The sequence below is a fragment of the Doryrhamphus excisus genome, chromosome 17, assembly GCF_030265055.1.
Source record: "Doryrhamphus excisus isolate RoL2022-K1 chromosome 17, RoL_Dexc_1.0, whole genome shotgun sequence".
In the NCBI taxonomy this organism is placed as follows: domain Eukaryota; kingdom Metazoa; phylum Chordata; class Actinopteri; order Syngnathiformes; family Syngnathidae; genus Doryrhamphus; species Doryrhamphus excisus.
Window position 1 is genome coordinate 11,988,555 of NC_080482.1, and position 14,953 is coordinate 12,003,507.

Here is a 14,953-nt window from a genome sequence, read left to right on the forward strand (position 1 = left end):
GTGTACCTCCTAATCAAAAACATATGACTGCAGTTAATAACACAAATACAGACAATCATTTCGCAACCATTATTGTCCCCTTGGGACACATTCCACCTCTAGGAAGTCTTTGCAGTGCCTTCACTTTTCTGGGCAGACTTTCTATGAGATGTTGGATTGTGTCCATTTATGAGTTCAGAGGTCACTGATGTTGGATCTGTTCTTGGTCCTCCACATCAAAGTCCTGCAATCATGCCTTCATGGAGCTGAACAGAAACAGAAAAGGGTCTTCCCTAAAGTTTTCCCACAAAATCGGAAACCTACAATTGTCCAAAATGTCTTCTTAAGATGAAGAATGAAGATTTATTCATTCATTTTCTAGGCCTTATTCGGGTCACGGTGTATGCTGACTTTGGGCAAGAGACGGAGTACACCCTGGACTGGTCGTCAGCCCATCGCAGATCACATATACAGTAGACTAAAAACCACTCACACTCAAATTCATACCTATGGACAAGTTAGAGTCGCCAATTAACCTAGCATGTTTTTGGAATGTGGGAGGACACCAGATTACCCAGAGAAAACCCTTTCACTCATGGGGAGAACATGCAAACTCCACACAGAGATCCAAACCCACATCTTCCACCTGTGTGGATAACATGCTAACCACTTGGCCACAGTGCAGCACACGTTTGAGCCCATAGAGCATCGTCATTTTCTTTCCCACAGTGTCTTTGCTACTTTAAATGGCTCTGCTTTTTGTCTTTTCCTCCACCCAAGATCAAGTTCCCAGTTTTACGCTGTAGGACTCTCCTTCACCCTAACGCAACCTCCCAAAAACACTTGTCACAGGAAACCCAAAGACTCTTTGCTTTGGCTCGTAGCTGGAGCCTTCATGCTGAGGGCACCTGCTGGTGGAGGGCCTGGAGGGGTAGAATGTTGAGAAAACATCCAAATGCATGAGACAGTAGCTGAGAGGGATAATTGTGGCGCTCTTTCTTCATCGCTCCAGTTTGGCTTGGCTGCGCCTCGTCTCCCTCACTTTGTTCATTCAAGCCCAATTGAATTATTCACATCATCGCATGATAATTGTGCGCCCGCACTGAAAGACTTCACAGTAGTTGCAGGCAATTACTGCTATTGGCAATAACCTGGAACATTCCGTGTTTAAACACCCACATGGCAGCTGTCATTTCTCATAGGATTCTCTTTTATTTCCACTGCTTGTTCTGCTGCCTGTGTTATTGCAGCGAAGTGTAGATTTCTGCCAAGCTCAGCAGTGTTTCACAACAATGTTAGACTTGGCCTCCGCTTGCCGCTCCCCCTTCAAATGACTTCCCTTTTGGATCGCATCACGCTGTTGATGTTGGGTCTCTCGTTGTCAAAGTGTAGTGTGACTGTCGTCTGCACACTCCACTGTCTTCACAAATGGTGGCCGTGTGCATGGGAAGCCCGACATGTGATACTGTGTTCACAACAACAAGCTGACATCCAGTAAAATGATAAAGTGCTGACGTTGAAATCCCATATACGTGCTTCCAAGTTTACATGGTCATTTCAAACACCTTAAAATATGATACATTAAGATGCACATTACACTTAAACAGCTGATATATAATTATATCATAAAACACAGTTAAACATTTTCTAAGGCTCAGCTAGAGGCTCAGCCGGCACATTCAACATCTTAGTAGGTAGCATTGTCCCCACCTATAAGATATGAATAGCTGACCCAACTGTTCTAGAGTGTCCCACCTCAACGTGTCCCCAAGACTAAACACATGAAAAGTCACTTTATAATTTTATTTTATTGTATTTTGTTCCAGGTGTCCCTCATGTTCTTCAGTCCAGGTTCACGCTTCCTCTTGCACTCGTCTGTACTGCGTCCTCTCCCAACAAAACCAGCAACTTTAAGATCACCGTGGACACCAACCAGCCCCCAGTGGACCCAAGCACCATCTTTCCTGGTACAACACACACACACCCATCTATCATTTTCTATGCCGCTTATCCTAACTAGGGTTGCAGGTATGCTGGAGCCTATCCCAGCTGTGTTTGGGCGAGAGTCAGGTTACACCCTAGACTGGTGGCCAGCCAATCACAGGGCACATATAGACAAACAACCATTCACACTCACATTCATATATGGACAATTTGGAGTCGCCAATTAACCTAACATGTTTTTGGAATGTGGGAGGAAACCCACAAAAACCCAGAACATGCTAACTCCACACATAGATGCCCAAGTGGAGATTCAAACCAAAGTCTTACGGATGTTCTGACTGTGTGGTGACAGGCTAACCACTCGTCCAACGTGCGGGTTCCAACACAAACGCACCAATGATGGGAATAAACAGTTCTCTGTGTACATCAGGGGTGTCCAAACTTTCACTGAGGATTGCATACTGAAAAAAAAGAAAAGGTTAACACCACTTAATATGCTAATAAGTTATCTATATTTAAATACTATACTGAAATAATACTGTATATATTTTTGTTTTTTTAGTCATTCTATTTTTAGAATTTGCCTGTGGACCCATAGGAATGAGCATTTATAAGAATGCGATAAATGGCTCCCGGGCCACATATTTATATTTGGACACACCTAATGTACACTGTCCATGTATGCATATTGTCTTTAGATATATACTGTAGGTAAAATCTTTGTTTCCAGTAATCTGATTATCTACTGTAATCAGCTGCTCTGGCGACTAAACAATATGTGTGTGTGTGTGCGCACGTCCTCTTAGCAGTGTGACAGTATTTTGTTGCCTTTGTTGGCGTCGTGCATCGTGATAGGCTGTCCTATCAGTGGCATCACTCTGTCGTGTCTCTTTGTATGTCTGCAGAATTTGCAGCAAAGTCAGAAGATAACGATGGAAACAGTTTGGCTTTCCACTTCCTGTCGGGCGGCAATGTAACCGTGTTGGCCTCTAAGACCTCCCGTGAGTCTGTTTTGCCCTCCTTGTAATTCTATTCTTTTATTATTAAAAGCATATAGGAATGTATAGTAGTGATTGTTATATGTGTATTTGTGTGTCAGAGCGTTACCGCATTCAGAGCAACACCTTTGAGGACATGTGGTTGGTGGTGAAGGAGCTGGTCCACAGAGTCGACCTTCATTTCTCCAAATTAGGAGTTAATGACTTCAAGAAAAGTGTCGGTGGACCACTTCCCCTGCAGGAGTACTTCCTGTCTGTGGACCACCACTTCCAGGTAGACATGATTGACCTTTGACTTTTTGTCAGAGGTCAATATTCATAAATAAACTGTCTACTATATACTTTCTTGTATTGTGTGTTTGTGTTAGCTTCGCGTCAGCGCTCAGAAGTACCAGGACCTCCTGTCCGAGCGTGCCGTCCAGTTCAGAGCCATCCAGCGCCGCCTGCTGACTCGATTTAAAGACAAAACCCCGGCACCCCTGCAGAACTTGGACACATTGCTGGATGCCACTTACAGCCAGGTTAACAACACAAACACAGAAACACACACCATTAGTGGGCTTTAGTTGACTGTTGCTGTGGAAAATACTGATTGGTGAAGCCCAGCAACAACAACAATGATAAATGGAACTGAACTGTTGTGACCAACGTTGGATACTAATGTTTGGAAATATTGAAATTGCCTCTGCATCCTTTTTAGTGGAAAATGTTGGGGTCCGTGACTGAATACAGTGTGCAATCACATAAACATTCAACCATGTCAGTAAACTCAAGGCTGCGCCACCGTACTTACTCATCCTGCTCCCTGCAACCTGTCAGCCGCTGAAATGTATTCGTCTTGTTCCCTTTCAGGAACTCTCATGCACACACACACACATGCACACACACATTTACAGTGTTGATGTGTTAGTGTAGATTTACAGCGTGAGAGTTGTAGTTTGATGATTTATGGACATCCTGTTTCAGGGTGATTAGCTGTGAGCACACAACCAGTCTCTCTCCCTCACACACACACACACACACACACTTGCAGGCAGGCGTGAAATCTCATAACTTTGAACAGATACAACTTGTAATTGCCCATGTGGCGGCATTCTTTCTCAACGTATATTACAGTGTGTGCGTGTGTCCCTGGGTCCCACTATGCATGCATGTGGTGCAAACTAACATAGTGACAGCTTTCATTGATTACTTTCACAGGCCGTCTGCTGCGTCACACCTTCTGTCTCTCGGTCCAGGTCTTCCCGCCATCCATACTGCCGCTGGTATGCGGGAAGGTCACTCTATACGCGGTGTAATGTATACACGACCGCTATAATGGAGGCTATCGACAGCTAGTTGGCAGATTGATGCACTGTATGGGTCCCATTAATAATTCATATCAGCATCAAGCCCACGTCAGCACTTTGGACGTATTTCACGGCTGTGCATCACGCTGGCGAGACTTTGATAAAAACGTCTCAGTGTATGTTTCTTGAGAGGCATACTCATATAGGTCATTCCATTAGGTACACAAGCTAATGATATCTAGTGTGATTTGACTCGGTGAACTTGTGTCCGTGTTCACCTGGTGAATCAGCAGCAAAGGAATGTGCGGCCAATCGGGAATGCTAGAGAAGCAGGCACCTCTTTCATTTGGACTCAGGAGCGTCTGCTAGCTGCATGTTGTGCATCAATCTTGGCTGATGGCTTCAAGGAGGAGAAAGGAGTTCTCCTCGTTAGCGGTGTGTCTGGACATGCTGAGACCAGCATTTGTCAATATGTTGCATAAGATAAGAGGAGCGGCGGCCCAGTGAGAGCCGTGTCTGGCCACAGGGGGCAGAGAGGCCATCACATCACATCGCTACTGTTGACGCTGCCGCTGCAGCTCTATATTTTATTCATGCATTCCTGTGAGCTTGCAGACCTCCTCACAGGCCTCCTCACAGGCCTCCTCAGACTGTGTGGGTGTCTGACGGCTGCAGTGGCCACATTCCAAAAAATACCTGATGCTTGAAGCCTCCAGGTCAGTGATGGATGAGTCTCAGAATCAAGTGGGACCTGTGAGGGATTGTTTGTTGTGTGTGGACAAGACAAGCCAGCCACTTTGCTGGCTGCTTTGAGCGCACCCCGCCCCCCCCCCCCCATCCCCTTCTGCCTCCCTGCTTTCATCCGCCCTCCTCTTTAACATAATTCATCACTAGCGACCAGAGGTTAGTGTGATCCCGACTCGCAAACCTCTCAAATTCAGGGGGAAACCCACGACTGTCACCCTCAGGACTGAATTCCAGGAGGAGTTGTGGAACAGAGAGATCAGAAACCAAATGGGTCACAGGGAAGGGCGGGAGCTTTTTCACTTTCCATAAATATTTTCCCCGGCGCCGTTTCCTCTGGAGGTGAAACATCCGCCGATTTGTTAGTGTTAGCGTGAGCGGCGGGACTCCCCATCTGGGAGGCGGTGCAGGGGCTCGGGAGCCGGGCCGGGCCGGGACAAGCCGAGCTGAGCCTCCCTGTAATTACAAGTTCAAACGGCCGAGGAGGGCGGCTAGCTGACTGACGGGGTGACTGACAGGCCGTCCAGGGGCCTTGCGGGGCCCCTAATGGAGGCTTCTGGTGGACAGCCGCTTGATTTATCGGGCCCCAAATGGGCTTCTAAACATGGCTAAACACAGATCCCACTGTGGAGCGGGACCACCGCCATTAACAGCCGGGCCTCTTATTCCCTGCGTGTGCGTGAGCGCGTGCACGTGTGTATATATAGAAGTGTGCTCATGTTACATTTGGACTTTTTTCCTTAGGTATTAACCTGATTTCTGCGATTGAAGTCCATTTTATTTCCTGTGTGCACGTCACTCTCCATCTCACCGTGTTTGCTTTAGTGGATTTGAGAGTTCTGCATGTGCGCCACACATTTACGGACCCGGCCGACATGTGGTGCAGGTTATGAGATCTGGACAGGCTTTAACTAAGACGGGCCGCTCGGTCCTGCCTGGCCCGCTCTCTTTCACTGCTGTCTCAAGTCAGCTTGGGGGCATCTTTATGGTTCTTGTTCAGAAGGTTTGGACAGAACATGAGAGTCTGTTGGTCAATTTAGGTGCAGATAATGCCACCATTGGTGTGAAAAAGTCTCAGTGGGCATGTGGCTGGTGGAGTTTGGAAAAACAGGAGATCATCCGGACATTGCAGGAATGCACAAAGCTTTGTTGATGCTTCTACCTAGCCAGAAAGTTCAACTTCTTCTCTCCATCCTCTCTTAGTGTGTGTCTGTGTGTGTGCATGGCAACCTCTTAGGTCAGATTAAAGGACCTTTGGGAGCCGAGAAACTTCCTCTCGCGCCCTCAATCATCTGCTGACCTCCTCCAGGAGATTTTTCACCTCAGGAACACACACATTTACACTCATTAGTGCTCACACACACACATGCACACAAACTGAATGGAGTACAGACCAGTGTCGGTGGTCTCGTTTGTTTTGCCTCAGAGGGTCCGTTTATGTGACTGACTGTCTTATCAATGAAAGGCTGTCTTTCATTCAGCTTGGTGTGTGTGTGTGTGTGTGTTGGGGCCTCTGGTGGTCGGACCACTTTGTCTTGAGTCCCGGTCGAGATGTTGGTCCACAGTGACAGATCCTAGAAGGTGACCCCTTAAAGGGGAACTGCACTTTTTTGGAATTTTGAACATCATTCCCAATCCTTATGTGAAACATGAACACATATATCTTTCCCTTTTCTGTGCCCTTTCCTGACACGAGAAAACAAGTTAATATCAACTAGCTTGCACCTATTTCAACTATGAAGCCCTCTAAAAAAAAAAAAACTCTAATAACGTTGCATGGTTTGATATACATGCTGTGATCATGCATTAACACGTACACTGATAACAAAATAACAGCTGTATTTTGATCATTTAAAACACTACTGAAACTTTTTTCTTGCCGCATTGATACACATTTATGTGTATTATTGTTTTATATTATTATTATTATTGTTTTTTATGTTTTTTAGTTCTGTCAACAAAAACAGCAGCGACAACACTTATGATGTCCACTCTTTTTGGAATGGCTGTGTCTTCTAGCACAAGTCGCGTAAAAAATGTCTGCAGGTAAAAAAATGCTGATGGCAAACGAGCATGTTGAGTCTTTGTAGCAACAAAAATAGTTTTTGATGCTAGCTGCTACAATAATAATATCGCTTTAGCTTGGATAATATACAAGTCGGGTATGTAAATGGGAAACTGTTGGTGTCTTTATATTTTTTTGTGAGGGCTTTAGTGTCAAAATAGGTATTTCCCATGTCGGCCATTGCTAGCTAGATTATAAGACTTGTTTTCTTGTGTCAGAATGCACAGAAAAGGGAAAGAAATATGTGTTCATGTTTCACATGAGGATTGTGAATGATGGGCAAAAGTTCCCAAAAAGTACAGTTTCCCTTTAAGGATTTTGTTGTAATTTTGTCTAGAAGTTTATTATTATGCTAAGGTCAGTAAGTTCTGGTTTTGTATTCAAACTGGGTCGCTGGCTTCTCCTGGTTCATCTGTGACTCTCATTTCTCAGAGTGCCCTCAGGCTTGATGGGCTCTCATTCTTTGATGTTAGTATTCTTCGCTGGATGTGAAAACGGTTCTAGATTCATTAAACAGTGCAGGGGTTTAACACAAAATCAGTCCCAGCGGGTCTGGTCCGCATTTCAGACTTGAGAAAGAAATACCAGAGACGGTTGTGATCCACTTGACAATGAAATTGAAGGGAGAGTGGGATGAAACATCTCCATAGATGTGGATCAGCTGCAGGAGACTTTAATAATACCACCATGTGGATGTGGTCGGAGGCGGGAGGAACGGGGTTGAGGTTTTGAGAGATGAAAAGCGTCAAAAAGACGAGACAGACAAATAAAAAGAATAAAACACTGGGTGTCGCTGATTGTTCCGACACATGGAAATACAAAAGAAACCAGAAAACATGGGTGTGCAATTTAGCACTATACTGTAAAAACAAAAAAAGAGAATAGGGCAAAAAGTGGACTATATCGTGGTTGGCAATTTACTGGATACTTTGGAGAGTGTGGTAAGGGGAAATACTGCACCTGTGGAATTAAAGGCAGCAATCTAATCTAAAATGAATACACAAAACAATTACCAGTTGATTTTGAAGTAACTATGTTGAGGGGTGTTGTATGATATGACATGTAGATGACAATAGAAGAACTTGATCCGCTTTTGACTGTTTTGAGTCAGTATGGGATCCCTCAGCTCCAGAACTCAAATGGGAATCATAATTGATCAGAACAACGTAAAGTAAATATTGCAATAGATTGCCATTTCAATATTTCCTCTCAAAAATGAAGGGTCTGCTTGTTTCGGGTGGTTTGGCTGGGATATAAAGTCATTTGGAAAACAGCTTGTAATACTGAACACAGTACCTTTGAGAAAAATAATCAGGATAATTTAGATGGGTGAAGAGATACAGAACTCAAATAAACACTGAACAATCTCCTCAAACAGGTTGAAGTGCCAATACATTACATTTGTACAAGAAATTGTATGCCATTAAACAGTTAACTTTTTTCCTACATAACTAGCTGCTACAAGTGAACTGATACTTATAGGTTATCACATGGTTTGCGTGCCAGTATCACTTGGGGGCCTGATACCAGACAAACCATGTGATGATCTTATTATCACATACTATTTAATCATGAGCTTATTATCATGTACTATTTAATCAAAAGACCATTTTGTTTCCAGAAAATGTTCAGTTTATTACATGTATTATATCTAAACGCTGTTCTCTGATTGGTTGTTTCACGGGCACGATACCAGAGCAGCGCGTTCTGAGTGGACAGCTACGGGGGCTGATACTGGACATGGTTAAACTCTATATTTTATCAGTATCACTGCCCTGGGCTTTGACACAGTATCATTTCGGCCTTTTCCCGTATCATTCATGGGCGGTTTCTAGGGTACAGGGACAATTAATACTGTAGTATGTGATAACTTTTGTTATACGTAGATACAGGCACCTTAGCACTGAGTTAGTATATCCATAATCAAAAGAATAAAGATGAAAGTTACTTATCTGTGTGTAGCTGGAAATGTTAAAGGGAAGAACATCTACATAGTGACGTTAACACGATCCACCCAAGGTACCTTGGAAATCTATAAACGCTTGCTCGCGATGGACGTAATGTGCACCCCTGCTCTAGAGGGACCAAAACAATATGAACCAAACAGTCAGGAGTTTGTTCCATAACTTATCAGAAAAGAGGCAAATGTTGATCACTGTTTTTCATCAACATTTTTGCATAGGAATTAGTTGTCAATTATTTGGATAGTTGTGTCATTTTTGCAGCTCTAATGACACACATCTGTTTACTGAGTCTGGTAAAAGTCTGAAATTTTGAAATGTCAAATCTGTATGAACCCTCATTGAGGTATAGTGATGATAAAAATTCATTTTTAATGTGTGGAGAAAAAAAGGACACAAAAACCAGAGTATCATGGTTTCATAACTGTACTTGCATCATATAAAGTGATTTGCAGTCACGCTTGTTAGTGTGGGAAAATTTGTGGGAACACCCCCTGGGGCCAAATGATACAATGATGATAAAAATGATGTATTAATATCTAACAAAAATTAGTTGTCCAGTCGTCACGATTGTTATCGCTTGACATTGTGTATTTTAGTGAGTGTATGGTTTTGTTTGCCACTGTTTTTCATGATGTCACGGTGATTGAACAGTTTTAGGTGCACCTTGACTTTTCCTTTTTGGTATTGTTGTCAGGTTCAGGTCAGCAGGTTCAGAGACTGTCATATAAACTACCCTGTTGACTTTTAGGTGAGTCAAGGGCACAAGAAAAGACAAACATCTTCTCATTAAAATGTCTTTAATATCCCAAAGAGAAGTTGTCAGTGGGGGGGAGAAATATTAGCAAGCCTTTTAGACTTGCCAATAAACGAACCAAACATTTCCCACCGTGGTCGTTCAGTGGAGATTTAATAAGTTCTCCATGTTGGAAGCTCTCATGCCATCAGCAGATCAGAGTTGCTCACGTCTTCCTGCTGCTTTAATTAAAACGACTTGACATGCCATCTCCAGTGGACAGTGACCTGGGGAACCGGCGCTCCAGACCCGCCCCTCCGCTCGCCGCCATGAGCTTGAAAAAAAAAAACACTCAGCAGGAGCTTGTGGCTATCCTCACGAAATGTGGATGGCAGCCATGTTGTTGAAAACGATTGTAATGAACAGTCAAGTCATGAGTCCTACGCATTTTGAATATTTGATTCAAGATGGCCGCGGGAACTGTGGTGAAGGGCTGGTGGGAGGAGATTGACTACAGAGCTTACTTGGTTCAAGACAACGATCAACGTTGATGTTTTGTCTCCTCATTTGTTTCCTCTGCAGCAGACGAGGCTCATGGCTCCTCTGAAAAAGGAGCTCTTTTTGTTCTCCTGCTTGACCCCTTCTTTCCTCTTCTCCTTCCTTTCCCTCTCCTTCCTCTTCTCTTTGTCTCTCCTCTGCACCTCCTCCCATTCAGCCTTCAGTTTCCTCTCCCTCTCCTTCCTCTTCTCCTCCTCCTTCTTCTCCCTCTCCTTCCACTCGGCTTTCAGTTTCTCCTGCTCCTTCCATTCTTTGTTTGTCTTCTCCCTCTCTTTCCGGTACTCCTCCGCACCCCCACTTTCCCACCAGTCTCGCCTCTCTTTGTCCTTCATCTCCTCCTCCTTGTCTTTCCTCCTTTGCTCCTCCTCCTTCCTCAATTTCCACTCAGCTTTGAGTTTCTCCCTCTCTCTCCTCTTCTCCTCCTCCTTTTTTTCCCTCTCCCTCCACTCTGCCCGCATTTTCCTCTCCCTATCTCTCCTCCTCTCCTCCTCCTTCTTCTCCCACTCTGCCCAGCCCTCCTGTAATTTCCTGTCTTTCTCCTTCCTCTTTTCCTCCTCCTTTCTTTCCCTGTCCTTCCACTCCCCCATCAATTTCATTCCCCTCTCTTTCCACTCCTCCTCAAGTTTGGCCTCCTTTTCTTTCCTCCCATCTCTTTTCTCCGTCTTCCTGTCCTCCTCCATTTGACTTTTTTTCACCTCCTGCTTCTTGACCTCCTTCCCTATAATCACATCCTTCTCCTTTTGGATAAAATCCTTCTCTTTGTTGTTCTTCTCCTCTTTGTCCTCCTTCTGATCGCTGTGTGCTTCCTCTTCGCTCCCTTTTTCCTCCTGCATGGTTGCCTCCTTCCCACTCTCTTTCTCCTCTTCCCTCTCCCTCTGGTTGATGTCCACCTCCTCGCTGATGTATGCTGTCTTCTCCTCCTCCTCGTTCACCTCCTCCTTTTGTCCATTTTCCACATTGACATTTAATTGTTCCTTCCTTGGCTGCCACTCCCACTCCCTCTTCTCCTCCATCCTCTCATCTGCTTTGTCATTCACTTGCTTCTTCTGGTCTGCCTTGTCCTTCTCTTGCTCCCTCTGCATCTCAATCTTGTTTTTCTTTTGCTTCTTCTCCCTTACCATATTCTCCTCCTCGTCTTCATCTTGTTGCTTTTCCTTCCACTCCTCCTTGACATTCTCTTGTTCCTTCTCCCTCTCCATCTTCTCCCCCCAGTCACTATGCTCATTCTTCTTCTCATCCTTCTCCACCATCACACTGTCTTTCTCCTTTGTTTTCTCCTCCTTTTGGCCATTCATCTGGTTCTTGTTGTCATACTCCACCTCCTCCACCTCTTTTTCCTCCATGGAATAACTAAATCTGCCCTCTTTGCTTTTCTTGTCCTCGTCCCTCTCATTGTCCTTCTTTTGGCCAGCCCCTGACTCCTCATTCCTATATTTTTCCTTCTCATCCCCCTCCTTGTTAATCTTCTTCTCCATCACCTCCTGGTCCTCCGCAGATATGACAAAGCACTCCTAAAAGGAGGTGACACATTGTGTTCTAGAATACAGCTAATTGTTATTCATGAACTAATCAATCATGTCTTGTGTACGCACCAAATGTTGGCTCTTCTTCCGGCCGGCCTTGTCGTACAGCGGCTCCTTCCCTCGGAGCAGCTCCTCTTTCTCACGTCTCCAGCGAGCCTCCTTGTGGACCATCTGTGTGGCCAGTTGGTCTTTGGTGGCTCTGACGTGGTCCAGTTCTCGGTTGGTCTTGCACAGCTCCACCTTGACGTGGTCTAGCTCCACGTTGACAGTGCGCAGCTCCACTTTGAACTTGTCCAGCTCCACGGTGCTCTTGCGCAATTCGGCCTGCGTCTTCTCATTGGCTTTCATGGTGTTGGACAGCTCAGACTTTTCAATCAACATCTTTCTGTAATTTCCCTCCAGAAACTTTAAGTAGGAGGTGATGTTGTCCTCCATTATAGGCTGGCTACTCCTCAGGGAGGTGACTGCTGAGTGGCATCTACTGTCTGTTCTATTAGTGAAGATGGCGTCTGCATAGGTTGAAGGCCTGACATCATGGTATTTGTTTTGTGATGAGGACGCTTGCTCTGCTACATCATTCGATGCCTCAGATGTTTTTCCATGATGTCATTACAAAGAGGCACACATCCTCATCTTTGTGATGTGTCCTAGAAACACAAAGTCCCGTTCTTCTGGGAAGATGTTCTACAGTGCTCTCTGCACTGAGAAAAGATGAGGTCCTTCCCCAAAGTGTTCCTAAATGTTGGAAGCGCACAGTTCTCCTAATGTCTTACTAAGATTACAGACTGAGGAAACTCCTCACTCATTTTTACCCTTTGTATTGAGTTGTGGAGTCCTGTAGAGCAACTACCCATGATAACCCGCACAGAAAGCTTTCTTGATCTTCCAGATTCAGCACCGCTTTCTTCAGCATTTCCATAGATTTCCTGCTTCCAAACCACAGCCCACCTCCAGGCACACCCACTCAGCTGTGATTGGTCACACTCCCAAGCCCTCCCGATGACTTCCAGATACGTAGAGCAGCGTTTACTGAGTGCAGGCAATCTGCAACCCATATAAGAATGTCTCGATGGCATTGACATCAGTAGAACTCCATCCATCCATTTTCTTTACCGCTCATCCTCTCTTACGTTTCGGGGTTATGCTGGAGCCTATCCCAGCTAACTTCATGCACACCCTGGACTGGTCGCCAGCCAGTCACATGGCACATATAGACAAACAATCATTCAGTACCCTGAGAAAACCACACACACATGAGGAGAACATGCAAACTCTACACAGAGATGGCCAAGTGGAGATTCGAACCCAGATCATACCGATCTCCTGACTGTGTGGCCAACATGCTAGCTACTAGTCAACAGTGCGGCCATAAGTAGAACTTGATGTTAGAAAAAACTCTGTAAAAGAGAGCATTCAGATCCATTCAAAACTTTTTTAAGGGCTCACTTCCAAATGCGCAAACCTCATTATCTGATGCTTTGCTTAACATGGGAATACAACATTGGAACAACATTTCTACATCAAAAAATAGGAAAGCATAATAAAGTCCCCTTTAACTCATTGATTACGAAGTGTGTCAGGATACTCAACTCTCCAGTCCACTGTAAGTCCTGATAATATTTACTTAACTGAGATTCACTCAGTTATGGCCGATTTGCAGCATACATTACTTCTCTTGACACTCTAATCAGGGTGTGTGTGTGTGTGTGTGTGTGCGTGTGCGTGTGTGTGCGCGCGTGTGTGGTAGCCCGGTGACGCCAAGCTGAGGATATTTATCTTGTTGCTGTAAATTCCCAGAGTTTTTTTTCTCCGCTCTGTCTCACTCACTTGCCTCCTTCTCTTCCTCCTTCTGTGCTTCAATGAGACCATTGAGTAAAAAGCAAACATGCAGGGCTGTGTGTGTATGTGTGTGTGTGTGTGTAAATGTTAAACCATGTTGGCTCTTCTGTGTGCATGGTATTGATATGATTGCTGAGTGTTTAGCTGTTGTCATTTTGTTGGTCTCATGTTTGCATGAGTCGGGTTAGTATCTTTGATTTGGTCTTAGGTTCAAGTTCATTGACTTTGGGTTGTGCTATTTCTCAATTTTTCTCCAAACTTCTCACATTTAAACAGGTATGACTACCAACCAATGAATGCGAGTGTGAATGGTTGTTTGTCTATACAGTGAAGAAAATAAGTATTTGAACACCCTGCTATTTTGCTATTATATATTGCTAGGGGTCTGAAATTTTCATCGTAGGTGCATGTCCACTGTGAGAGAGATAAACTAAAAAGAAAAATCCAGAAATCACAATGCATGATTTTTTAACAATTTATTTGTGTGATACAGCTGCAAATAAGTATTTGAACACCTGTGTATCATCTAGAATTCTGACCCTGAAAGACATGTTAGTCTGCCCATTAGAAGTCCACCTGCACTCCATGTATCATCCTGAATCAGATGCACCTGTTTGAGGTCGTTAGCTGCATAAAGACACCTGTCCACCCCATACAATCAGTAAGACTTTAACTTGTAACATGGCGAAGACCAAAGAGCTGTCCAAAGACACCAGAGACAAAATTGTACACCTCCACAAGGCTGGAAAGGGCTACGGAGCAATTACCAAGCAGCTTGGTGAAAAAAGGTCCACTGTTGGAGCTATCATTAGAAAATGGAAGAAGCTAAACATGACGGTCAATCTCAATCGGAGTGGAGCCCCATGCAAGATATCACCTCGTGGGGTCTCAATGATTCTAAGAAAGGTGAGGAATCAGCCCAGAACTACACGACAGGACTTGGTCAATGACCTGAAAAGAGCTGGGACCACCGTTTCCAAGGTTACTGTAGGTAATACACTAAGACGTCATGATGTGAAATCATGCATGGCACGAAAGGTTCCCCTGCTTAAACCAGCACATGTCAAGGCCCGTCTTAAGTTTGCATATGACCATTTGGATGATACAGAGGAGTCATGGGAGAAAGTTTTATGGTCAGATGAGACCAAAATAGAACTTTTTGGTCATAATTCCAATAAGCGTGTTTGGAGGAAGAAGAATGAAGAGTACAATCCGAAGAACACCATCCCTACTGTGAAGCATGGGGGTGGTAGCATCATGCTTTGGGGGTGTTTTTCTGCACATGGGACAGGACGAGTGCACTGCATTAAAGAGAGG

General features: G+C 44.5%; 1 protein-coding gene across 3 annotated transcripts in view; it reads left to right on the plus strand.

The window, feature by feature from the left end:
• The window catches only part of bbs9 (Bardet-Biedl syndrome 9), a 106,611-nt gene that overhangs the window by 26,968 nt on the left and 64,690 nt on the right, over window positions 1-14,953 (plus strand). For 2 of the 3 annotated variants that reach the window (XM_058053030.1, XM_058053031.1), the window contains 4 exons: window positions 1,806-1,946; window positions 2,829-2,924; window positions 3,023-3,195; window positions 3,290-3,442. In XM_058053030.1, coding sequence (XP_057909013.1) covers window positions 1,806-1,946; window positions 2,829-2,924; window positions 3,023-3,195; window positions 3,290-3,442 — 563 coding nt within the window. Of the gene's footprint in view, window positions 1-1,805; window positions 1,947-2,828; window positions 2,925-3,022; window positions 3,196-3,289; window positions 3,443-10,298; window positions 14,030-14,953 lie in introns of those variants that run through there. The other variant, XM_058053032.1, reaches the window with a different exon arrangement.